This window comes from Dipteris shenzhenensis, chromosome 16 (genome assembly GCF_047967505.1).
Source record: "Dipteris shenzhenensis isolate YYH24624 ecotype China chromosome 16, Dip_SZ_1.0, whole genome shotgun sequence".
NCBI lineage: Eukaryota > Viridiplantae > Streptophyta > Polypodiopsida > Gleicheniales > Dipteridaceae > Dipteris > Dipteris shenzhenensis.
In genome coordinates this window covers 3,432,075-3,459,559 of record NC_141611.1, presented here as the reverse complement: position 1 = coordinate 3,459,559, position 27,485 = coordinate 3,432,075, and the positions used below count along the sequence as shown (strand labels likewise).

General features: G+C 43.0%; 1 protein-coding gene across 5 annotated transcripts in view; it reads left to right on the top strand.

Moving 5' to 3' along the window:
• Positions 1-10,287: 10,287 nt before the first annotated feature.
• The window catches only part of VPS15 (protein kinase family protein / WD-40 repeat family protein), a 62,588-nt gene continuing 45,390 nt past the window's right edge, over positions 10,288-27,485 (top strand). Inside the window, exons 1-10 of one of the 5 annotated variants that reach the window (XM_087386862.1) lie at positions 10,353-10,388; positions 10,695-10,999; positions 23,532-23,606; positions 23,804-23,926; positions 24,043-24,088; positions 24,174-24,334; positions 24,470-24,549; positions 24,639-24,744; positions 24,858-25,034; positions 25,188-25,826. In XM_087386862.1, coding sequence (XP_087242988.1) covers positions 10,802-10,999; positions 23,532-23,606; positions 23,804-23,926; positions 24,043-24,088; positions 24,174-24,334; positions 24,470-24,549; positions 24,639-24,744; positions 24,858-25,034; positions 25,188-25,826 — 1,605 coding nt within the window. In that variant the 5' untranslated portion in view covers positions 10,353-10,388; positions 10,695-10,801. Of the gene's footprint in view, positions 10,389-10,694; positions 11,000-13,223; positions 13,343-23,531; positions 23,607-23,803; positions 23,927-24,007; positions 24,089-24,173; positions 24,335-24,469; positions 24,550-24,638; positions 24,745-24,857; positions 25,035-25,187; positions 25,827-27,485 lie in introns of those variants that run through there. The other 4 variants (XM_087386864.1, XM_087386865.1, XM_087386863.1 and 1 more) reach the window with 4 other exon arrangements.

Genomic DNA, 27,485 nt, shown 5'->3' with positions numbered 1-27,485 from the left:
GGGGTGGAAATTTGTACAGCGAGAGAGAGAGAGAAGCAAGCAAAACATTGGGCGTGAAGAAGGTGATGGAGAGTGGACTACTCGTGAAGGCCGGGAACGTGCATGGTAACGAGGTCCTCATGTAGTGACAAGTCCCGTTGCACACGCGCATCTCCCTTCAATGCCTTTACCCTTCTTGTGTGATCCCGTCCTCAAGTTTTCCCAGGCCTACCCTACCGTTTCTCGCCGCACACTCTCACGTGCTTCTTGGATGCCCTTTGTGGAGACGTGGAACTCTATTAGGAATTTTGGTTTCCATGTTTTTTAGAGGGATATGGATTAATTTAGCTTATTCATTTTGGTCTTTGGGGATTTTTGGCCTGCCATAGGTAGCCTTAATGAAGGTTGTGGCTTTGAGATCAGAAAATTAAAATCTTGTTATTATTTATGCTCTCTTAGGTGTTAATTTGTGGTTAGTGCACTTGTAGAGTATTGATGATTTGGGATGACTTTTGGGCCATTCTCATTCACTCCTCTTTGTACACTCTTAATCTCTTTCCTTGGGGTCTCCAATTTATGCTCTCTCTTGAGCATTTCACCTGTACACAGGCGGGCCTAATGAATGATAGATATATCATTCACCTTGTTTTTTGGTGTTGAGAGTGTTTCATTGAACGCTTGCCACTTCTGAGCAGGTGGGACATGGTAATTTCTTTTTGAAATTAATGACTTGGGTCGACTAATACAGATATTGTTCCTACAAATTCCACCAAACCTCGTCGAAGGTATTGAATTCTTGTTGATCTCCTCCTCATAAGTTTCTCCTTCATCCTCTTCAATACCTATGCTGATTCCGCCTTTTCTCAGTCTACAAGCTTTGCTTTCCACTCGTTCCTCTGTTGCTCTGGAAGTTTCATAGCTTTGTTGCTTTCTGGCTTTGCTTCGTTGACTTATTGCTTCTCTTTTGCAATCTACCGTAGTATTTATTGTGCCGCATGAATTTCCTTGCCTTTCTTGGTTGCTATGTTTGGCTCTTGCGAATGGTTTTGTAGGTATGCTTGAATTTCACTATCCTCCGTCACTCTCAAATCAAGCTTGTATCCCCCTGTGCTTGTTTTCTAACTTTTGATTTCTTATACTTCATGCCATTCATACTTTGTTTCTTGAACTTCTTCTTGCCTTTCTATGAATGCTCGAGCGTCTTGGCCTTTCAATATATCAGCTTGACATGGAGAACTTTGAAGTACTGGCATAGGTGGAGGTCTTTGTGGATGGCGAGTTGGTTATTGGGATCTCCTTCTTTGCGAATTACCTCAATTGGCATTTTCATCAACATGAATCTCGCTCTTTGTGAGTGTATCAACACTCTTCTTGCATATGCTCTTTGTTAGATGTTATTTGCCGAATTGAAGTATGGATTGTTTCAAACTTTATTGATGTTGCTTCCCCCTTCGATATTTGGGGGATGATTGGCTTAATCCCTCTTGGCGAAGCTTAATAGATCATTGCCATTGCAATCATGTGGGATTTTGGAAAGCAACCTATGCATGGTTTCCAAGCGACAACAGCGTGGCCATTAAAAAAGTCATGACTAGAAAATCTACTAAACGAAGCTTTTAGGCTTGCTTTTTTTCTCTCAGGTCAGCCCATGAAGGAAAGTCATTGATGTGTTCAAGATGGAAGTCAACTATTTCCCTTGAAAACCTTAAATCTTTATGCCTGTTCAAGAGGTTACCTATGTGATGAAGATATAGTTGTTCATACATTCAAGATGAAAGTTGGCACTCTCTCTAGCTGAAGTGGCCTTTTTAGGAGGTTACTGACGTGATGAATATATAGTGTGAAGTATTTACAATGGCAGTCAGGTCGTGTGTATTGTTTACTATTCACCAATCATAATGTGTAATAGATTTTTCTAGCAAGAGAACATGGAGAAGTTGTAAGCCAACAAACTCAATGGAGTTAGAGGAAGTGTGTTAAGTTTTTCATTGTGTCAGCTCATATGAAGATCTATATGTTTTTGTCACTTGAACTACATCGTCTCATCATACTTGCAATTGCACAATTGATCTGGTATCAAAGTTATGTGTAGATGAAACAAGTTTGATTCAACAGAAAGAAACTGTTTGATTCATACTCACATTTCTAATATTTTCCGTTGGTAGCTTTCAAGTTACTCTAGAATATTATATGTTGAAGGTAAAATTTGTGTAATTAAAATAGGAGTTTCGATTTGGATTTGGGTTGTTATGGAGATAAGAGATGGAGGACTTTCGAGGGTCTCATGCAATTGGTTTTACTCTTATTTTTTGGGCATTGAATCCATGAACTTGTCTATATCCTACCAGTATTGGTGATACAACAGAGGGAATCTCCCAAATATTGCCAAGGGTAAATGTTTGCAATGTTTGCCGCATTCGAGAAAGGGCATGTGGCCTTGTATGCTATAAATTCTTGTTTGTGATGCAAATTTATAGCATTTGAGATGTTCGGCTTTGTGATGCATTTGCAAAAGTCTGTGTGGGCTTCTATGCTTTATATTCGAACATTTCTGATGAAACTGTACAACATTTGAGATGTTAGGCTTTGTGTTTATGTTTACATTGAAATCAATTTAGCAAGTCTTTCTTCATAGAGTGTTTGTGCAATTGGAGCAGTAGTTTCTTTTTTTACTATTTACTTGCAAAAGTGCAAACAAGAAGATGCCCAATGCTTTGCTTTTGTTCATGACCCATCATTGACATTAGCAGAAGATTTCACATCATTTTGTAAGCTATGACTACAATGGTTATGTTCGTGCATATGAATGTTGCAACAAGTAGCTACACAAATGTTGACAATGCGTTGCCCCACATTTCCTTCAAATTAAAAGAGGCTTCATCAAGAAAAACCCATTTAACTTAGATGCAATAGAGTGCTTAGTGCGGTCTCCCATCAACCAAAAGTTATAGTGAATTGTTTGACACATTACATCATGAAATCACCCCTGGCCCGCAATATAGCAAGAGTCCTTGGTATGTTCTTAAAAGGACCCACATAACTCTTACGAACTACCAAGGGAAGACATCGCCCACTTAGTTGCTATGACTTCCACTTCTAGAGCATGGCTCCACAATTGTCTAACAAGGTTGTCCTCCTCCCTCAACTTAAAATTCATTCTCTCATGTTCACAAGGAACTACCCTTTCCAAGTTGAACTACTGGAAGGCCCTTGGAAGAGCAGACATGGATGTCAGCTATTGGAAGGAGTTGTGCTCGTGGTTTGGTAACGGAAGCATTGACGAAACTGAGGTGCTTGGTTAACTTGCCTCGAGGCATTATGCATAGTGGAAGGGCTTTCATTTGCTCCATCGAACGAATGGACAAGCAGACATGGATGTCGGCTGGAAGGTGTTGTGCTTGTGTTGTGGTAAGGAAACCATTTCAAGAGGGGGAAGGATCCACTTGAGGTGCTTAGTTAAGTTGCCCCAAGGTTGTGTTAGCTTGTACACCTTGTGAATGATAGCCTTTAAACTATACTTCATATGATGGAAGTTATGGACATCTGAATGGCCAAGATCGTTCATGATTAAAGCATTCAACATTGTTTCATCTTCCACTGCCCAGTTTTTGCCTAGTAGACACCAACGGTAATATGATGGGAGCCTCCGAGAAGCTCTTCTGCTATGCATCATGCCTCATACAAGAAAAAGATAGAGAATTGCCCATGTCACTCATGTATCTCTTGCAGATGCCAAACATTTCTTTCCAAGTTGAAAGGGTTGAACTTAAGAACAAATTCAAGGACAACCTTCACAGAGTTTTTCCCTGCTAAGCATATTCAAAGACAGATTCCTTGAAAAGATAGCTTTTCCTTGACTGTTCTATGGTTGTCCTTGAAACTGTAATATTCCCGTGCAAACTTCCTACCAATATATAGCCCAATGGGAACTCACGATAAAACGATAGCTAGAATTTTTTCTTCAAGACCATGAAGATTTTGGTCTGTCAAACTCTTTCATCAACTTGGCTTCACATGCAAAGAGCACAATTGAGAGGCAAAACACTACATGCTAGAGATGCTCTCTTAGACACAAACATAGAGAATCTCTTGCAATCTAACGTGACTTTGTTGGACCCTACGAACATCATCTGACTTTAAATTGAAGCTAAAGAAAACTTATTAGCCATGGTTTGCAACTAGGCCCCCCAACCTTCTTTATCACATTTTCATCGATCAAAAGGATTTGGGAACCATTGATGATATGTTTGAGGGCATTACATGCCAATGCCAATGAAAGTGAGCCTAACACATCAACTGCACGGGCGAAATTATAGACTAGTTCTATGACCATGGATGGCTTACTTTGGGTCAAAAATGCAACCTCACTCAACACGCTCAACCATGAGGACATAGAAGCCTTTGTACACAAATATATGACAATAGACATCTCACAACTTGATGTCCTAAATTGCAAACAATTCCAAGTCCACAACCATATGAAAACTTCTCATAAAATAAATAAGTCTTGTTGGTTTGGATTCCCTCAACCGCCATTATGTGCCTTGTCATGGAAAAGTTAAAGATATCCAACAATCAATTTATCATCAATAGGAGTTGAATATGAAGGCTATACCAATTTTGCATGATAAGTAGTAGTTTAGTTACTCTTAAAGCTTGAGATGATTCTAACACATTTCAATCTAACAACAATGACTCAATGTGTCATGCAAGGAACAAAGATATTGAAATGCACCATTGCTTCAAATAAAAGTTTTCGTGTAGTGAGATAGATCTTGTTAATGTTTTGACACAAAAACAAGTCTACATATACTAAAAATTTCATTTACTTCCAATATCAGCTACAACTTAGGAGAAGGAAGTCATTGATAAGTTGTACATTTTATATATAAAATTTATTATGTACTCTATACTTGACTATGCACTTTATGAGCTCAGTTTGATGTTTCTTCTTTATCACCTTTGCTATTTGCCATAATGCAACATTATACAAAAGAATCTAAAAATATATTTGGAAAAGTACCCTCTATTATATATAGTTTATAAAAAAAAAGCATACTTAGCATAAATATTAATAATGATATTTGAAAAAAGATGAGGTAAATGGGGGAATGCTCATTGGCTATTTGCCAATAATCGATATATTTTTAAACATATTCTAAGAACCCTCTCTGTTAATCATCAACGTCATGATGCTTATGTAACCACTTTATGACACCAAAGATCTAGCAATCTAAATTTCAAAATTTTGGTATTGCCAATGACTCCCAACATGGTCCATGACCTTCCATAGGTCTCTTTTCGGAACAAGACCATCAACATTTTCCTTCATCGTGGTCTAGATGTACATACATTCTTCAAATCACTAACTTAAAATTTTGGGGTTATGCTATGTTTGGATTGTGCATCATGATTTGTCACTTTACAAATGACTATTCTAGAATGGCTTGTAACTAGATGCATTGGATGACTTCAAAGGATTCAAAGCTCTTATTGAAAAGACATCAAAATCCTCTAATGTGATATGGAGTTGAATGTAAGTTAAGCTACTTAAATGTGTCTTTACAAATTATAGAATCAAATGCCAATTCACTCACAGATACACCCCTTAACAAAATATAGTTGAAAGAAAGAGCATAATGAGTTTGAAACCAACTAGACGCATCCATGTGAACTATCATTAAATAGGTCTCGATGATGACAAGATTTGTAATATTCCAATGTTCCATAATTGGTCTTGTGTTTTCTTCTTTCATATTTGTATTCTTGACCTCTAATATGATCTTTATTGGTTTGGTCTTCATAAAAGTTGCTCTAACTATCCTAGAAGTGGTGTCACTACTTTTGGACTCAAAATGAATCATTCCGGTAGTAGCCTATATTAGATTCACATGCATAATTTTATGTTTCTTGGTTCCTCACCTTTACATATTTTAACAAATTTAATCTTACAATGAACCCTACGATCAAGTACTTGTCATTTAAACATAGTTCACATTGAGCCATGAGGTTGTTGTTCTCCCTAGGTTTGTCTTAATTTTATTATTTCCTACTTGCTTGATTACCCTACCTCTTCCTTTAAAATCATGTATCAATTGAGAGGATAGTTCATCCCATGTTTCCCTCTTTGCTACCAAAAGATCACGGAGTCAGCTAAAAGATTCATTGGTCTATAGACATGATGCTCTTTGTATCATTATAATGGTCATCTCCATCATTAGATGGACCATAAAAATTTCAAGGAATCTTATTAAACCCACCCTCTCACATCAAAGTTGGGAATTTAAGTTTCCCAAAATATCATCCTTGACTACCATTATTATTTTTGTCCATTATATTCATTGCCCATATTCATTGCCAAGCCCAAAAAGATAAAAGTGATCAGGGGTTAGGTAAGGTTTTGGCACTTTCACTTTGCTATTATTTGGTGAAATGGAACTTAGAAGCATCTCAAAGCTTGAGGTCCAAATATTGTCACTATTATGAGTTAATTATTTAGTATGCTACCTTGATAAGAACTATGAGTTCTCAATAATAGCTATTTGGGCCTATACGCTATAAGATCATCCTATCAATTTAATGTGAATTGAAATTCTTAACAACATTGCAAGTATCACAATATCGTACACCAACATTTTGGAGCTAGCCCATACATTAAAGGGCCTTTAGAAGTCATAGTGTATTTTTAGTTCCTTTAGACATGAGTGAACAAAGAAATGCAATGGTGGAGAGTAAATATCATATGGGTTTGACACAATTTTCCACATACTAATTAATATAATGACAAGTTTAATATACTAACACACATGATGAAAGTGGTGAAACTGAGACAAAATTCATAACTAATGAAGAAGCGTGTAGATGCATTGATAAGAAATTGCCCAATTATTATTGGGAAGAAGCTTGTAAAGTGTGGTGTATTTGATATGAATATAAATTATATGGTAGCATCGCATAATCTAACAAGAAGTGAAGCACTCAAAGAGTCAAACTTGGAATTGCTTGTATAAAACCATTAGAATAACAAAACATGTATACTATTTGAATGAAAAGATATAAAATCTAGGAATAAAATCAAGAAAGTGCATCCTCAAGAGCCTATATGTTGGTGGTAAGAATGCTACACATTTCCAAATATGTTAATCTTTCTTAAAGCACCTATTATGATCATCCAACAAAACACCCAATACTAGCTATTCCATCCACCAATTTCCAATCAAGGCAATGATACAAGAACTGAATGACAAGGTGGATACAACTAATCAACCATTCGATTAGGAAAGGTAAGGCAATGATACAAGAGTTGAATAACAAGGTGGATACAACTAATCAACCATAATCTATTAGTAAAAGCAACAATATAAGGGTTGGATGACAAGGTGGATACAACTAATCAACCATCATCTATTAGTACAGTCAACAATAAAATAATTGAATGACAAGGTGGATACAACTAATTACACTTGAAGTTTGGAGAAGATCAACTAGGTGGAAGTTTGAAGAAGGTCAACTAAATAATAGAAAAATCACACTTGGAGAACATCAACTAGATCAATACATCTATAAGCTATTGACCACCCACAAAAAAAGAAAATTGGTGGACATGTGGCAGCTTACAAGAACAACAACTATCCCATGCCATTATTTTCGATGCCATTATTTCAAACTCTGGTGATGGTAGTTCAATTGAATGTTTTGGCTCTGACGATCGCAATTCAATTTAATGTTTTGGGCATTTCTTTGGTTCTATACTAATATTTAGATTGCTCTGCCATCCAAAAGCTTGATCGCCTTGCCATTGAGAATGCCGTTGTGGTCTTCAGTGTCAACTCTTGATCTTGCTGCATGTGCCATGTCATTAAGCATCTCTTCTTTAGCATTGACATAAACCCTACCGGTAGTCCATGAGCTCGACCACAACATTGATGGCAGGGAGCAGATCAAGCGGATTGATAGGTGAGGGGAAATCTGGGAGCTTTTGGATCGCAAGTTTGCCACACAACCAACCTCCACTACTGTGTAATCGCTGAAACTAGAGACATTCAAAAAATGATAGATTGGCTTTCCTTTGATTAAAAATCAGCACCGTTGGTCCCCAAACATTACCTCAAATGGGGCTCACTTTAGCTTTGCATATAAATTAATTTTATGGGACTTGCAATGCATGCAATCTCCACATCTCTTGTGATAAAAGTATCCTTGCTTTACATTTCTAATGTCTTCCCCGACACTCTCAATATTTTTCATTGATACAAAGCTAACCATGTCAAATACCTTAGCTTCCAAAAAGAAGCTATCGTTGTGGTAGAGGTACAAATCGTAAAATGTGTTGTATAGGGAGAGATGTAGATGCAATAGAGATGGGGATGACTATCTTGAAAGACATAGATGCAATTAGAGATGGGGAGGATGGGGGCAAGATAGTGGAATGATATTTGACCTTTTGTGAAAGTCTACTACTTGGAGGTGGCTATGGCAATGACTTCTTGAGAGCTCCGACTATGGTAATAGATTCTTTAGAGATATGCTTTGGACACAAAATCCGAGTCTTCGGCTACGTCCCTAGTAGAAATTCCACATGTAGAGCCAATGAAGAGGCATGGATCATGAGGCATTGTCAGGACAATTTAATGTAACGTAGGTGTTCTTGACTTCATATTTAATTTAGAGCATATTGCATGTCATTGGTGTGAGGGAGACTGCACGCCCCAAAAGATTGTGAAGAAATTTAAATCTTGAGTCAAGGGGAGGCAACCAATAATAGCCCAGAGGATTGCTACTAGGAGAACATTGCTTAAGGGGATGCAAGATTGCATCACTGCAAACAAGAGGAAGCAAAAGATATCCCACGTAAAGAAGCCCGATTGATCAAGGGAAAATGGACAAGCAAAGGGAAGGATGTGTTGGTGGGAGGGGCCAACAAAAAGCAAGAAATGATAAGTTAGTCGAAAGTTCTGCCTGCCACCGAAAGCTCCAAGCTGTTGATCATGTCCTAGCCTCCCACACCCATGCATGTGCCCGTCTGTCTCTCTCGGCCACCTACCCACGTCTAGGATGTTTGCCAACAACGAAGCTATTGAGCTCCCATATCTCACAGTATCCCTTACATCCAACGACATCAAATATTGTGAACTCGTAGTGAGTACTTGTTGGGCTAGCTTCTGTGCTAGTCCCAGTACTTCGTTGCGATTTTCCATAATCTCTTTTAAGTAGCTTCCTAGCTTTTTGGTTGGCTGGTCCAATAGATTTTAGATTATCTCTACTGCCCTCATTACCTTCTCTGATGTGTGCATAGGATCTACAACTTAATGGGAACATGCTGCTCATTCTCAACCCTTCCCGTGGGGCAAATTTTTGCAGGTTCTTTCCTCTCTAGGGATCGTGGGTCTTGCCCACCTACACCTCTCTACCTTGAGATCATGTGAACCAGTTCTCATTTTGTAGAAGAGATGCCTTTTAAATATTGATATGTCTTCCCTGCGGTATTTCTACATTCCATAGTTGTCCATTGAGTTAATTTCCTGTGTGTAGAACAATATTTTTGTCCCCGCATTTTGCCATAGTTTTTATAGCATTTTCTGCATCACTATCTCCCTGATTTCACATGCATCTTTTGGTATGTTAGTGGTTGTTATACCCCATGGTTCCATCCACTTCATCCCCTCTTCGTGCTAACCCATGGTTCGTGTAGCTTCCATTGCCTTATGTGGTATCCTATTAGTTCAACTTTGTTGAGGTAAGCCATGAATTGACAGAATGCTTTCCCTTCTAGAGGTATCATAATCCTTTTAGCCAATAGGATGGGGTAGGGTGTCTCTGCCTTAAGCCCTAACTCCTATCTTAGGAAACATTTATGTAAAGTCTCTATTCTTTCCCAATATGTCCTAAAGTGCCTCGGTGCCCAAGCTAAGAATCTGTAAAAAATTATTAAACACCATCATGGTGGATAGAAATTTCCTCATTTCCCACTTCCACAGATGTGCCTTCCTGTATTGATTTTGGAAACTATATCAAGCTTTCCAGCCTCCGAGAATACTCCTTTCCACGCATGTAGTTGTATATTAATTGTTTCGAGGGGCTTCACTTCAAATGTGACATCCCCATATGTGTTATGTGTCCGGATCACCATGACTTTTGTCTTATTTGCGTTCCGGAGTGTTTGTAGAATTCTCTAGCAAGCTCTCCTTATTCTTTGTGAAAAATACAACATCTACATTATATACGGCAAATGAGAGAGTTATGATAGTTGCAATTTGCAAAGGTGTTGAAATTGACAAAAAATTTGCACTGATGCAAATCTTTGTTTTGCAGCCTTGTAAGCATGGCTTTCTTCTTGTTTCTCCCTTTACGTCAGTTTGCTTTCCATCACAACCCCGGGACACGATAATCGAATTCGTCAACGATTGGAGGTGAGCATGAACTTCTTGATGCGCAGTTTTGCTTGCAGCAAACGCAACTGACACCGCTTTATTAAGCTCAGTCGGAACTTGAGGGTCCGTTTTGATGCGGACAGTAAATTAATTGCAAGCCGCGAATTTGAAGATTTGCGGATGCCGGTGACCAAGCAGCTGCTGAAAAAACGTTGAATGATAAGACAATTAATTCATATTCAGTAAGAAAAAGGGATAGCCAATTGGAGGAAAGCAATTATCAAGCAGCTTGCTTGCACGAGTTGAGACTGCAGTGTGCTGATCTACGCATGTGCTGGGACCTAGGCTTGGCGGCGCTGAATGTGCTGGTACGGGCGGTCTATTGTCTCATCAACGTGGAAAACATCATAGATCGTGAAGCTAGCGTACCAAGTCCAGTGGAATAAGCACAGATGGGAAACAAACTCGCTCGCACCACCCAAGTCTCCGCATCGGAGTACTACCTGCACGATCTTCCGTCTTCTTGTAATCTGGTGCTCAAGGAGGTACTGGGTGGAGGCCGGTTCTTGAAGTCAGTCTTGTGTTTACACGATGAAGGGCTTCTTCTCGTTAAGGTTTACTTCAAGCGTGGGGAGTTTCCTGATCTTAAGGTAAAAGCTCACTGTGCTAGTCTCTTTGGCTAATATCAGGATGAAACATTTAATTATGTGCAAGCTCGTGCTCGAGATTGGAGAGTGACAGAGATGAAAACGTGAATCGATCGACTGGGACTCTGCCAACTCAGCAACGAGTCTTGTAAAGATTGAATAAAATGCTTTTACTTTTTGTCGCTATGTTTTTCTACTGCTTTAGAATATGAAAGGTTCATGTGCAGTTTGAAAATGAGAATACTCTGCTTACTAGCCGCTTTTTAGGGTGCAAAGGCTGCATCACATGTTAACTGTACCAAAACTAAGGCAATACCATTAAACGACGATTAATGCTCCCTCTCATGTGGTATGTGGATTGGAAGAGGCAAGTGGAGATGTCGTTACAAGATTTGAGGTTGATGACGGAACCGTCCCTTTTGCATGTAGCTAGGGCAAGCAATGGGAGCTCAAAGAAACAGGGAATGGAGGCAAAAACGAGCTGCTGTAATCAAAACCCTAGGACATGTACTAACTGTACTAAGTGTACTAACTGCCTATAAGTAGGCCTACAAGGCACATACCAAGGAATGAGTGGCACCTATGGATAGCCCATAGAATGGCCTACATTGCAATCATGTTTTTACTATCTATCATGAGGTCAGTCAACATGGATACGTCTGGTGTTCTAAAAATATCACTAACGACTGTTCTTGATGGGTCTCTGGCTGCTTAAACCAAAGCCCTCAGAAAGTAAAACTTGCATAGGTGCTTAAGTTTTGCTCATGGATAAAGCTTGAGTGGACTTAGAATGGGGTGCATATGTGAGGACCGAAGGGTGCATGTGTCTTGAGTAGTGGGATATTTCTGTGAAAGACTCGAGGGCTAGTCCAGAAGCTGCCCATGGGGCATGGAGGTTTTGAGTGGTAGATGGAATCGCGAGCATATATAGTGGATCAGATAGTGCTTGTAACAGGAACATTATTTTGTTTTAGTTAAACTGGGATTTTAAAAGCCTGCAACTGAGAATGGACTTATAGAAAATGGAGAAAGCAAGTAGGACTTCAAATGGGCATCCTCAGAGCTGGATGCCATAACCCCTTCTGCTTACGTTGAGATGGAGGGTAACGAGCTAAGAAATTGGTGAATGTGAGTCGAGGGTGCTGCTCGTTGGTGTTAGAGAGTCATTGAGTCGACTGTTGTGTGCCTGCATTGTTATCAAAGCCTAAGCAACTGGGCATTGGAGGAAGCGAAGAATTTGCTATCTCTATGGTTCAAGTCTATGGTGTACCGTCAGAGGTGTTTTCTGACATATCATTGATAAAGTGCTGAACTTGGGGAAATTAAGTGAATTGTCTTAACATTTGTGTGAATCTGTGATGATGCAGTGAAGACTACCTCCAATATGCGTGCCACTATTCCCAGCCAGTTTTGTTTGGAAGACATCTATGCACTTCTTCTAGGGCTGTATGACAACTGGGTGGATAAAAACATTTTTGGGAAATCTAGAAGAATGAAATAAAATGTTGTGTGAGATTTTTTTTCTTGAGGATGTATGATGCTACACACATTCGTGCAAGAGGAGAGACTCAAACAGATTCCCTTTAGGCAGTGCACCAAAGTTAGATGGCTGCGGCAAAATCTCAAGATTCAAGGGCACCCCTCTTCTTTGCTGTATGCTCCTTGGTGAGCCTATGTGGCTTGGAATTAGAGGGGAAATAGTCCCCAAGGGGCCTTCATACAGGTTGGCCCCTAGGCTGATCAACCGTTTGAGTATGGCTGGTAAACTGGTTGAGCCAACTGCCTTTCTCAGTTCATCTGACATAAGTGGTTGGGCCTTCTGGTCGGTCAAACCGATCTGGCATGCCAGTTGGTCAAGGTGATTGGCTCATGCCCTTTTAAGCCTTGAGGGTTATCGTTGATCTCCAGTACCTGTTGCCTCAAAATGTATGCACAATTTGAAAGATTATGCATACTTGTTGTATAGCTTTATGCACTTGCATGCTCCATCCGATGTGCACAAGCTTTGAAGAATTGGAAAATCTAGTGCGGCAACATGCATGCTCCATCCAGATGTGCGCAAGCTTTGAAGAATTGGAAAATCTAGTGTGGCAACATGATTTTGGGCCACCTCATGAAGCTTGTTGCTACCGAAAAACAGATTCTGTTAACAAAGCTAGAAATCAAAGTTGGGTGAAAAATGGCTGAGACTAAAGTTGAGGCTCCCTTGAATCTTGTATGGTAGTGATACTGTTGTGGCAATGCAAAGCAACCTTTTCAACAGCAGCATACTCTAAGGCGCCTATGCATTAGAACTGCTGCCTCAACAAAGATACAAAATGTCTTCCATGTTTCTCTTCTTAAAAGGTATGTATGACCCAACTGTTATTGTTACACAGATTTTCTCTCATGGATGAGGGTGGTCAAATTGACTATGTTCTTGCAAAAATCATGGGGTTTCAGTGCTGGTGCTCAGAAGTAAGTTACGTGTTGAATATTACATCAAGTGGAAGGGCCTGCCTGATGATGCCTCCTGATTTAACTGTTCAAGAGTACCCTGATCTTCTCCATTAACTGCAGTCCAAACAACACTATTCCTTCGCATATGATGGATTGTTTTCATGATAGAGAATATAGCTTCTTTTGAAACCTAGATGGCAGCGTATGCTTGGGTAGTACTGATGAGAACATAAGTGCAGCTTTGCCTACCAACTTATCTTGCTATGTACCATGCCTTTTCTAAATCCCCTTCTTCCCTTTGTCTCTCTTTTTCTCCCCCCGCCCTTCCTTCTCTCATTGTTCTTACAAAAAATCCAAATGGGGAAGTTTGGATGTATTCTAGTTTTAGATACTCTACAAAATATTCAGCAAATAGCCTGCTGTACACCAGGCTTTACTTGACATATGCTCTCTATCCTTCTTGACTGTTTACAGTATTGTACTTTGAGGAGTTAATGTTGCTTTTCAGTGACGAAGGCTTGTAACAGAGGCTAACTAGATAGTCTCTCTGAAGCGACATTATAGTTATTAGGGGTCAAAAAGTACTAGCACAAGAGTGTTGTATTTTAATTCTGATATTTGTAGAATTAATCATGAGTATTTTGTATAGGTAGGGCCTTAGTATGCCAAGTGTGCTTCTCATCTGAGGACTTACCATTGGCTGCTTCCTGTACCAATTTAGAGATGTATCCTGCATAAATTAGAGGACATATCATTCAGTCCTAATTTCACGTTAAATAGGAAACCAGTCCCAATGTACATATCATTTTTCACAATTAATATATGGAATAATGACTGCCAACATGGACTCTCTGAACAAGTGGTCCTATTCGTCTTTCAAGCTAATTGCTTGTGGCTTCCTAGCAGCTCAGCTAGTGTGTGGTGAGTGCACATGCTACTGTCTACACTTTCTCCAATCCAGGTGGTACTCTGGGTTTCATGCATTACAGACAAGTTCTTGATTTTATGTTTCTGAATGCTGGGTTCTATTTGGTTATTTACCTATCCTTATCCTTTTAGATACTTCTGTAGTATGCTGCTGGCATACAGTATTATTGAACTAAATAATTATAGCACCACATCATGAATCTCATGAAGTGTGTGTTGATACTGGGTCAGACACTTACGACCTTGTTTTATCAGATGAGGAGGGCAGTGGCGGGGATAGCACAGGGCTTGTGTTGGAATGTAGAGGTCAACTCTCCACCTGTGAGCCCCAATATGAGGTGGACAAGGGGGGGTAATTGAGAGAGGCGGCCATGTGAGCAGCAAGCTAGCTGTCACATGGGCAACACATGACAGTCCTTGAGTTTATTTTAGCGCAGCCTCATGGCAGCTATGGCTGGCATTGGCCCTGCTAAAGGGCATATATATGCTGGCTGGCAGCAGCCCTGGAATGGGCAGATTAGCTGGGGCTAAAGCCCTGCAAAATGGTGCCACAAGCAGGCCTTATAATAGGCCAAGTACAGCAGCCTGGTCGGCCAGTACTTGGTAGATGCAGACAGCTTGTTAGGGAGAGCCTGGCATGTCCTGTGCCTACTAGCTCTACGTTCTATGATCCTTGACATATGCAGGGATATGCATCTAGAGTGACATGGGGTGGATGAGTCTGTCTCCATTACATCGGTTGGTCAGGGCACACCTCAGCCTTTGCAAGCTACATTGCCCACACATTAGCATAGTTGTTTGTGTTGGAATAGGGATGATCGCCTCCCCACCTGTGAGCCCCCATATGAGGAGTGCATCGAGGGGGTGGACCATAGATTGATAGTAGTAGGCATGGGGCTGCCACATGGGCGGCACATGGGCTGCCATGTGGGCAGCAGAGAGAGAGAGGAGATCCCTGACAGAGGAGAGCCACCATGGAGGGCAGATCTGGAAGAGGCTGTCCAAAGATGGAAGGGAAGATCTGGGCAGGTTTCCAACACGAGATGACTGTGTGGATAAGGCACTGATGTCAGCATGTTTACAGACTGTTTGGGGGTGATCTGGGACCAAAGAACAAGGCTGGAATGATACGGAACAAAGATAGGAAGAAGGCGCACAGGTTCAGCAGGGTTTGGAAGGCTTATGGGCAGCCTTTGGACAGGTATACAAGTCTGCAAGTGCCTGGGCCAGTGGCTGGAATCCACATGGCCAGGCAGGGCAGCAGAAGGCCTGAGAGAAAGGGCCAATGGGGGCATTTATAGCCCCCACTTTTGCAGCTGGCTGAGTTGGCTATTTTGGGGGGGCAACCAGCCTCTATAAAAGGGGGCGTTTGGGCCCCCATTCCCCATCATTTGGAGCAGCAAACCAAGAGAAAGGAGCAGCAGGAGGACCATCCTTGGGCCTATACACAGGAGGTGACGGAGACCTACAAGGGCTGTAGACTTAGCTCAAGGTGCTGCCCACCTAGGCTGGCTTCCAGACAGCAAGGTGGAAGGGATCCTTTGGACAGAGAGCCTACATAAGCTCAGCGGAGCACACAGGCTCAGAGATCTAGAGGTGTCAAGCATATAGTAGGAGAACATTTTGGTATTGTGTTGTGTCCAGTTTGTGGACGGACGGAAATATATAAGTGTTGCTTCTATATTTGTCTTGATACACAGTCTATTTGAATCTTGGACCTCGAGGCAGAGCTGTACGGCATGAGGATGGATGAAGGGGCATCGGTACATGAACACATCACCAAGATGAAGGTGGTGCGGGATCAACTGGCGGCAGTTGGTCAAAGGACGAGCTCGACGAGGATGGTAGGGGTGTTGCTGGGAATGCTCCCTTGGAGCTGTGGTAGTCTTGTGACTTCTATGATTGCAAGGCAGAGGACGGTGCCAATGAATTTCAAAGAGCTGGTTCCATTGGTGCCGCAACAAGAAGCTTGAGAAAAGAAGTAATATGGTACGGATAAGGATGACAAGGTCCATGTCACGGGCATCCACAAGCCCATGGCCATGCTAGCTGGTGCCAACGCAAGTAGCCATATCAACTGCCATGCAAGCATCTGTACAGCCATGTAGGAAGCCCTGCGTAGTCAGCACACAGTCAATGCCACATCATCGCAGGTCAAAAACATAGAGTTGACTTTTTGGTCAAAAGTCAACAGTTGACTTTTTGGTCAACATTGATTTTTTTGACCGACCTAGTCAATGGTTGTGTTGATCGGCCGGCCAAGGTCAACAGCCGGCGTTGAGCAAGTCGGCCAAGTTGACCTAACAGCTATAAAAGGATAGCCTTTGGCCCTCATTCTTTATTCACTCCTTAGGCCTTCAAGCCTTCAGAGCAGCAGAGTCCAGGCCTCCCCGCAGCAGACCAGCAGGGTAGCCTCAGCCTCTTCAGGGATCTAGTGAGGATTCACCTCCTCTACGTAGTCTAGTTCTCTAGTTTTGCAATGAGGGTTTCAGCCCCTTCATACAGTTGTATGCAGCCCTTTCGGCATTCATTATTCAGTTGTATCTATTTCTCTTCGGAGGTCCACTACATTCTCTCCCTTTGATTCTCTCACTCACATCCACAGCATCACTTTGTGTATTGAGTGCATCATCTTGCAGTTGCATTTAGTATTGAGCAGGAGAGAGAGTGAGGATACTCTATCTCCCGGTACATTGGTATCAAAGCTTTAGTTTTCTTTCTTGAGATAGGGAGTGACAGTTTAGGGGCAGCTCTTTTGTTTTGTTGTCCAAACAAGATCCGGCAAGGACACCATGAGCACCAGTGCATGAGCAGTCCAACACAGGGGGGGATGAGGGTTTAGTGCCTCAACCGCCACCACCACGCCCACCACAGAACCCTGTAGACACTTCCATGTTTGCCATGACAGCAATGTTGCAGGCTGCTTCAACAACAGTCTGAGGCTCTCTTCACCCGCATGACCCAGCTTCAAGAGATGTGAGAAGATCATGAGTAGGCCGCAAGAGAGCGCGAAAGGCTAGCTCGGGAGGCAAAAGAAGAACGCGATCGGGCAGTTTCGAAAGCAAAAGATGAACGCGATGAAGAGGCTCGGGAAGCCAAGGAACTCCGAGACCGTGAGGCTCAGGAGGCCAAGGAGCTCCGAGGACGTACCACTCGAGAAGAGAAGAAAGAATGGGACCGGTAGCTTCTCATTCTCTACTCCGACCAGTGGGGGGAGAAAAGGAGAGACTTCCACCTGCAGCCAAGCCTTCCTTTCCAGGGAAGCTCAGCAGGAACCCTTAGTGTTGACTTCGTGAGCTTGCCTTTGCCAGGCTTACCTTGCCCTTGCCTTTGCTCGTGTCCTGAGCTATTAGGGCTGAGATAGACTATCCTCACTCTCTCTCCTGCTCAATACTAACTGGAACTGCCAGATGATGCACTCAATACACAAAATGATGATGTGGATGTGAGTGAGAGAATTAGAGGGAGAGAATGTTGTGGACCTCCAAAGAGAAAATAGATACAACTGAATAATGAATGCCCAAAGGGCTGAATACAACTATATGAAGGGGCTGAAACCCTCACTGCAAAACTGGAAGACTAGACTACTACCTAGAGGAGGTGAATCCTCACTAGATCCCTGAAGAGGCTGAGGCTACCCTGCCGATCTGCTGCGGGGAGGCCTGGGCTCTGCTGCTGTGAAGTCTTGAAGGCTTGAGGAGTGGATAAAGAATGAGGGCCAAAGGCTGCTCTTTTATAGCGGTTAGGTCAGCTTGGCCGGCTTGGTCAACGCTGACCATTGACCTTGGTCGGCCGGTCAACGCCGGCCGTTGACCAAGTCGGTCAAAAAAGTCAACGTTCACCTAAAATTCAACGTGTAGACTTTTGGCCAAAAAGTCATTTTTGTGGTTTTTTCCCTGCAATGACGTGGCGTTGATTGTCTGTTGATTGTTGACTGCGCAAGGCTGCCCCTGCATGGCTGTACGGATGCTTACGTGGCAGTTGACCTGGCTGTTTGCATTGGCACCAACTAGCCTTGTGCATGAGCTCAAAATTTTGAGCAAGCTCGTATGCACACTCATAATCCCGTGGCCTGAAACTTCTAACATACCACTGGATGCCTGTACGCAGCCCATGGAGAAATTTGCTCAGCTTCTGACTATCCTCCACATGCAACTGTATAAACACCTGAGTGAACTTATTGGCATAATGATTCACCGTCTCGGTGTCTCCCTGGCGTAGCTTGTAGAGCTGACTCTGGAGCCTGTCCAAGTACTGCGGTGGTGGGAACCGTAATCAAAGATCTTTCACTAATTTCGTCCAGCTATAGAAAGGTGTCTCCCCGTCTGCATCATAGTGGTCCTTCTGCCACTTGAGCCATCAGGTGACTGCCTCACCTATGAGGGGCGCGGATGCTAGGATGCACCACTCGTCCTCCTTCGTAGGCGAGAGCTTGGTGCCTAGAGGACTTCAGGCTGTTCACCCATCATGAGGGGGACAGTTGGAGGATACTCGTACCTGGAGTGCTCGAAGTTGAAGGCGGGTTCGTGACTAAAGGTGATGCTGCCATTAGGTACTGCCAAACATGGACCTGTTTACCAACTGGTGTGCGAAAGCGGAACCGGACCTGGTGGAGCAGGAGCCACTGGTTGAAAAGACAAAAGAAGACTAAGACACCAGAACATTCCAAAGGACTACGACACAGGAGCTACTGGAGCATCTTCATCGACGGAGCTGGATCTGGCCAGTGTGGGTCGTGAGAGGGGGTGTTGGAATAGGAATGGTCACCTCCCCACCTGTGAGCCCCCCGTATGAGGAGTGCATGGTGCGGTGGACCAGAGATTGATAGCAGTAGGCATGGGGCTGCCACATGGGCTGCACATGGGCGACCATGTGGGCAGCAGAGAGAGAGAGAGAGGAGATCCCTGACAAAGGAGAGCCACCATGGAGGCCAGATCTGGAAGAGCTGTCGACAGATGGAAAGGGCAGATCTGGGCAGGGTTTCCAACAAGAGATTACTGTGTGGACAAGGCGCTGATGTCAGCATGTGTATGAACTGTTTGGAGGCGATCCAGGACCCGGAACAAGTCTGGAATGCTACAGAACAAAGACAGGAAGAAGGTGCACAGGTTCAGCAGGGTTTGGAAGGCCTATGGGCAGCCTTTGGCTAAAGAACACAGATATACAACATTCTGGGCATTTATTTACAGATTGTGAAAGTAGTATCGACTTTGAGAAACCTAAGGCTATCTTAAAAAGGGAAGAATCCTAAGGGTTATCTGAGACTTGTTGTTCCAGGTTAACTTATTATAGCCACTACACTGCTGTTTGTGGTGAAATAGTACCGACTTTTAACAGTGCTTGCCGTTTTGAAGATACTAATGTAAAAATGCCTAAAGTTGCTGTGGAACCCCATAGTTAAATTGTGAGATGCTAGGGTAACAGTACAGAATTGCTTTTAGTCCATCTCTGGATCTGGTTCAAGTGTACAATCTATATAAGGTTATCAGGGTAGCCATCTTTTACAAAGCTGACCTCAGCTCAAAGGCTTTTTGCCTGATGCATTGTACTCGTTAAGGTTATAAAGAGCAATAATTCTGGAGTGACTAGTTATTATTTTTTGGGTAATTTCTTGTGCTATCTTGCGTTAGTGAGCTTATGTTCTGCGTATGGAGGTTATGAGTTGTGTGATTACCTGTGGCTATCTAGCAGTAGCCAGCTTAAGTCTTGTGCTTGCCATGGGATGTAAGACATTTTTTCCTGCCTAACTGTATGGCCTGGCTGATTTTCTGTCATCGGATCAGTTTTGTAAAATGAATTGGATAATATAATTTTTGCTACCTTTAGTGACATTGCTTTGTATTATCATATTTTCCCTGCATAACTATATCTCTGTTTTTTTTAAATGAAGCAGATCTTATATTTTTTGCTACCTTTCTTGACATCTCTATTAGAGTATGGCATCTCATAGTGAGGGAGAGCTTCTATATGGGTGTGCCTACCTGGACAGGATAGGATTAGGTAGGCTTTGATAGGCTAGGCTAGGCAGTAGTTAGGGCTGGGTTGGTTGCCCAAACTGGCCCCCAACCAGGCTAGGCAGTAGGTAGGGCTGGGTTGGTTGCCCAACTGGGCCCCAACCAGGTCGGGTCAACCTGACCCTAACCCGACCAAACCAGGGTCAGGTCAGCCGACTGGCCTGGTCGGGTCAGCCGACCTGTCTGGTTGGTTCACTGGCCAGCCCACCAGGCTGGATGGGGGCGGCGGGCCTATAAAAGCTCTCCTCCACACTGATAGTCTCACATGTGGGTCTTCCTTGGAGAATTCTCTCACATTTTTCCAGCCCCTTGTACCCTGGATACGCAGGGCCATCCTCCAGGTCCCCGCCCCCTTGAACACCCCGGGGCTGCTCTCAGCCCCCGCCCAACCTCTAGGCCCCTGTATGGGCCTGTGCGGAGCCCCAGAACAAGCGGTGGGTCTTCTCCTAGCCTCTGCCTAGCTCCTAAGCCTCTACATGCAGGCCAAGGGGCTGTCCCTTAGCCCCAACCTACCCCTACCCCTCTCCAGCTGCCTCTACATCCGCCCTGTCCCTACACAGCAGCAAGAAAGAGTCAGAGAAATCAAGAAAGCCAAGAAACCCTAAGGAAAGTACTCACAGGAGTTTTGGTACTTAGAAATACCTCTCATTGAAGTCCTTTGTGTACCCAGGCCCTGGCTGCAAGCAAACATACAGCATGTGAGGAAGAAGACTGCGTGGAAAGCATGGAGGGTAGAGGAAAATAGAGTACAAAACAGAGAAAATCGACACAAACACAGCAAACACAATATGCCAGGCAAGTGAGTGGGAAGGAAAGGATTTCTTCGCATTCAAGAAAACAGCAGGGATTTGTAGAAGTGTTTGTTACAATGCCTACACGAGGTTGTGTCGAAGACACATTGGGAAAGCAAGCTTTGGAAGCAATAAATGGCTACACAGCAGGAGCACCCAAAGGTGGGATCTCTGATGTCATCTCTCACCTTCACAAGATTTGCCTAGTGTTGGTTGAGAAGGTTGATGGTCTGGAAGCCACCAATGTGGCATTGCTAAATGAAAAAGCGCATGTAGACACAGCATTGGCTGAGTTCAATAAACAAAGTGGACGTATGCAACAGGAATGGTGGAAGGAGAAGAACAAGAAGGATGAGTGGGAAAGGAAAGAACAGCATGGGAATCAGAAAAGAGCAGCCTCAAAGATCAAGTGCAAGCTGTGAGGACCGAGCTAAAACAGTTGAGAGATGTACAAGGAGCTCCGGAAGGGGCATCCAAAGCAATGGAAGAGCTGAAATCTGAGAACGAAGCTTAGAAAAGGCTTGGCATCCTTGCAGGCACACCATGCATGGTAAGCATGCTGAATTCACACAAAACATCACCAAAGGGGAGGCTGCAATTCTAGAATGGAAAGATGTGGTCAAGAAAGGCACAGCCCCCAAGAAAAAGATTATTTCAGATGCTTTGGATGAGGACAAAAGGAGGAACAACAAGGCTCTAAATGTTTTGGTTGGAGGTCTCACAGTGGGAGACACTCCTATGGTGGATGCAAAGACCCCGTTCACCAAAATGGGTGTGAACCTCACGTGCGAGACAGCTTGGAGAGTGGGCAAGCCCGAGGCACCGACAAGGTCACTAGTGACACTCCTACAACAAGAGCACCGGAGGGAAGGAATGTTGCACGTGATGGCAGCAGGGAAAGCAGGGAAATGGGCTGCCTACAGGGATGGTAAAGTGATCATTCGAGACAGTGTAGACAGGGAAGAGAAGGAAGATGGGGAGTTATGACGGTGTCGGGCCTATGGGATGAGCGCACAAAGTGGATTGAAAATGGCAGTATGGAATTGCAATGGTACCTTTTGGTCCTATCTGGGTGGTTTCTTGGAGAATTACACTAATAGAGATATGATCCTTTACATGGAGACACGTGAGAGCCTAGAGAGAGGGCTACCTACAGTGATGGGGTACACCTGAGAGTCAGCTCTAGAGGTGTTTCAGATCACACTCAAGGCCACCTACAGTGATGGGGTACACTTGGGAGTCAGCTCTAGAAGTGTAGCTGTTCTCTTTAGATCACACTCAAGGCCATTCATATCCGTAGGGAGGAAAGAGGAGCATGCACAACATATGTGGATACGAGTACGACTATTGGAGGCAGGTCCAATCTTCATTGCAGTGTGCTACTTTCCCCCAAATACATCATTGCTATGCACATGACAATGTGGGAGGGATTGCGGGCTAATAATAGCCCCAATCATTTGAAAGTGTGGTAGGCAAAGCAGGTGTGTGGAGCTGTGCACCAGAGCTCATGGCTTGATGTCGCAGTGATTTTGGACATAGTGTGTATCGAAGTTCATTGTTCAAAGTTCCTGTTCATGATGTGCTCACTGGAGCATACAGGTCGTGGTGTGTTCTACATATCATCATATCTCATTGGTATCCTAGTGCAGATTGGCATGGGACATCATAGGTGAGGACATCTCATTTGCTATTTGAGGTGGCATTATGGTTCGAGGATCTATAGGCTATTTAGTGCTCCGAGGTGAATCGAGTAGGCACGGTGCTGGTGCGTCCTTGGGTGCATCTTCTTCAGCTTGCATCTTCAGATTATTGTGCACACCATGAGCTGTAGAGAGGGTATTAGAGTATGGCATCTCATAGGGAGAGAGGGCTTCTCTGTGGGTGTGCCCTGCTCGAGGCAGTAGTCAGGGCTGGGTTGGGTCCCTAAATTGGGCCCCAACCAGGTCTTGTCAACCAACCTGTATGTTCGGGTCAACCGGACCCTCACCCGACCGAACCAAGGCTGGGTCAGCCGACTGGGGCCTGGTTGGGTCAACCAACCTGGCTGGTCGGCTCATTGGCCAGCCGACCAGGTTGGCTAGGGGCCTCTAAAAGCACCTCCCCACTCTCCATTTATTGTCTCACCTGTGGGCTTCCTTGGAGCATTCTTTCTCACACTTGTCCAGCCCCTTGGCTGTGGATTGTACCCTGGATATATCAGTTGCTATTGCCTCTCTCTCTCTCTCTCTCTGTCTCTCTCCTCATGCTTCCGGAAGCACGTGCACCACTCTCACAATTTCTATGTATTATCTTATTTGTATGATTTTGAAGTTTGTGCAAGGTTTCCTTAATGCTTGTTCCTATCCTGTCATTTTTTGCAATCAGGAACATGAGAAGAGGCTTCATAAGATCCGGGAGCAACTTAGAAAGATTGAGCATTCACACGTTTGGCCTTTTCAAGTGAGGGCTGTTGTTCCTTTTAATTATTAATTTCTACTGGTGTGGTACCTTTTTCTTGCATGAAGGAAAGAAAAATATAGGCATCACAAAAAGACAGAAATGAAGAGAATATGTTTGCTGTCCCTTTTCCAGGAATTTGTTATCGTGTCTATTCCAAATACTGGACCAGGTTGAGTAACAGTTTCACATTTCTGCAGTATTGGTTGGAGACGGACAAAGCCGCATATCTTCTTCGGCAGTACTTTTTTAGCAATTTGCATGATCGCATCAGCACTCGTCCATTTCTAAGCATGATTGAGAAGAAATGGCTTGCTTTTCAGGTAATTTCCAAATGCCTTAATATATTGGGGTGGGAAGATACAAAAAGGTTCTTGTGGGTGACTTGAAGTCTTTCTTGCCAGATACAATTGCCGACCTGAGCTGTCTGGTTGCGCAGCTGCTGCTTGCAGTGAAGCAAAGTCATGAGCGGGGCGTCTGTCATGGTAAATAATTTCTATCTTTTTATTGACGATGTTGGTCTGTCATCCCACCAGCATGCAAAAGCTAATATGTTTTCATGTTCAACAGGAGATATCAAGTGTGAGAATGTGCTTGTTACATCCTGGAATTGGTTATACCTAGCAGACTTTGCATCTTTCAAGCCAACTTATTTACCTGTGGATAATCCTGCCGATTTTTCTTTCTTTTTTGATACTGGAGGGAGAAGGCGTTGCTATCTTGCACCAGAGGTGAGTTCTAAAGAATTAGCTGTACTTATATGCCCTGTATATATGAAGAGGTCGGCATTGTTGGCCTGGACACATTTACAATGTTTTTTGGTGCCATTGGGAAGTAAGTAATGCCTGTTTTTGGTGTTGGACCAGCGATTTTATGAACCAGGTGGAGATGTGGAGAGTGCCATAAATGGTCCCCTGAAACCTGCCATGGATATTTTTTCGGTTGGGTGAGTGTTAGAGCCTTGTATATGTCAATTCTTTGAGTGTGTCCGTGGATGCACCTTGTGTAAATTTGAGGTGAATCTTTGCATTGCAGTTGTGTTATTGCAGAACTTTTCCTAGAAGGTCAGGCGCTCTTTGACCTCTCACAGCTGCTTGCCTATCGCAGAGGACAGTATGACCCGTGCCCTTCACTGCAAAAGGTCTTTCAATGAAATGCCTGGCTTGCATGTGTATTCACACTTTTTTTCAACAATCTTGTAGGCTCTATTGTTTGTGCTCATCATTTGAGGGAGTCATTTGTCGGTTTGGATAGGTACGTGATGTTGGCATAAGGGACATGATCCTTCATATGATTCAGTTAGATCCAGAGTCGCGTCTGTCAGCAGAACAGTACATGCAAAGTTGGGCACCTCGTGTATTTCCAGCCTATTTTTCTCCACTTCTTCATAGTTTCTTCTCTTGTCTGCTTCCTCTTGATACTGACACACGGGTGAGTTTATTGTGAGCGGAAATTAGATTAGTTGCAAACATAACATTCAAGTTTCTAAAGTTAGTATCCTCATATTTTTATGTGTAGCAGCAGGTTTGTTGCTCATAAGTCGTAAAATCAGAATGGAGTTGAACTGTTTGCTTCTCATGACAGGTGGCAGTTACGCAGAGTGCTTTTACTGAAATTTGCAAACAGATGATAGAGAGTTCAGTAAACAGTCAGAAGGGCCAAGCGGTCATTGAGACTGTAAACAATCAGAGCATCCTACAAGAAGAGAAAAGGAAGAATGCGGAATACAATGTCTTGCAGGAAGTCCCCATCAGCACAAGTGAGGATCAAATTTGCACATCTGGATGCATGCCTGTACGTGCTCACTCTGGTTCCTCACCAAATTTGTCACACTCTGAGCTTATTAATGACATAAGTGCTCTCTTGAGAGATGGACACAGTGGGACCAAGTCTATAGTTGGGAACATATCTTCGTCTCCTGGTATGGATATCAGACTGGGGATAAGTGACATTTATTTAGGAGGATCAAGCTCAACTATATGTGAGTATGCAGGTGCAGTGGGAATGAGCTCTGCAGGGGCACACTACCCTGTATTGGATGAAAAGAAAGTTGATAACATGGCATTTTTAACCAGCAAATCTGGTCCCAGTTTTGAGGGCTCATATTCAGAAGAAAACAAGTATGCATTTTATGTGAATTGTACCCCTGTGCACCGAGTGAAAGCAGCTGCGATTGCTATGGCAAAGGCATTTTCACGGCAAGATGAAAAAGCTACAGGAAAGGTGAGGTCTCAAGCTTTTGTTTGTTTGAGAATTTACTTAAGGTAAATTGGTTGTCACTTGTTTTTAGTAAGGGATGGTGGCAAGAGATATGCTCTATAAGCATAGGCACCCAGTAAATTACCGGAGGGAACCCACTCACCAGTGTTTAGGTTTTTGGAAGACTGGTACTTTTAATAGGTTTCCCACCTGTGTCAAGATTGGCTTTTCTTCTTTGTGGATCCACGTAGCTTTTAGCGCTATCTAGAGATCTTTTGCATGTTTCAACATCTGATTCATGTCTTTGAGAAAGTCTTAAACAACTAGGACCTTTGACTTCTCAAGCCCTATGGACACTGGTACAGTAGGCTGAAATCCATACATCAACATGAATAAACTACAGCATGTTGCTGAATTCTAAGAATTTTTTGCATGTGAATTGTAAAATTGGAGGATGCTTTTCCCAATTTGTTTACCTTTTACTTGCATATGCTCGTAGCATATCTTCTAGTTTGATTGTCTCTTGTTGTTGACCATCCTACTATAGATAATTAGATTTGCTCATGCATGCATGGGTGGGGGATCTACTACCATGTCTTTTGAATGCATCTTCACCAAATTGTTTAAGTTTAGATGCCCCAATCTCTCATGCCAAAATGAGTGTTGGGAAATCACAGTTTCAGCAATGGCATTAGCTTCTATAGCAGCCTGTTTTCCAAAATAATCAAGGTGATACAGCCCGCTGTCAAGTGTCCCATTGAGTACAATACAGTTACTATACCGGATATCATGCATAGCACAATGATGATGACCATCAAAAAGAACTCTAAGGCCATGTGTGGAGATGGATGAAATAGAAATCAGATTTCTCTTGATACCTGGAACGTATAAAACTTCCACTCTAGATTGTAGTGGCAGGTCACAACAAACTGTTAGAAGTAGAGAGTGAGAGAGCAAGAGAGCTGAATGTTTAGTTTGCAATAGAAAGAGTGAAGTAGTACAACAAGAGGGAAAGGTTTTGTCTAAGCGGCAAAACCTTATCGTTCACTAACCGTAGTTAGTGAACTACTTGTGGTTAGGGGAAAAAACCTCAAACGAGGGAAAAGTGCCCCTAACCTACTTTTTACATTACATTGGTCACTGCTAGAATATAATAATAATTCTAACAGCCCCCCTGCAGTGCCAATGTCATCTACAAGGAAATGATCAATCACCAAAAGGAAATAAGTTCAGGGCACTACGAAATGCCTCAAACTTTTCACGTGGAAGTGCTTTGGTGAAGATGTCTGCAACATTGTCATGTGTTGACTCTCTAACATAGTGATAGTGAACGTCAATGTGCTTCGTGCGAGCATGAAACACAGGATTCTTTGCCATTGCTATAGCACTCTGACTATCAGTGAGAATCGGAGAAGGACCCTCCAATGAAAGATGAAGATCAGCAAACAAACGACGCAGCCAAACACATTTGACTGTTGCTGTGAAAGCTGCCCTGTACTCAGCTTCACATGAGGAGGTAGCCATTGTAGACTGTTTCTTGCTCAACCAAGAAATGCAAGCATGTCCTAGAAAGAAATAATTTCCACTGGTGGACTGCCTAGTATCATAGTCTCCAGCCCAATCTGAGTCACTGTAAGCATGCATCTGCAAGTCCCCCCCTTGGGAAACATCAAGCCAAAAGAC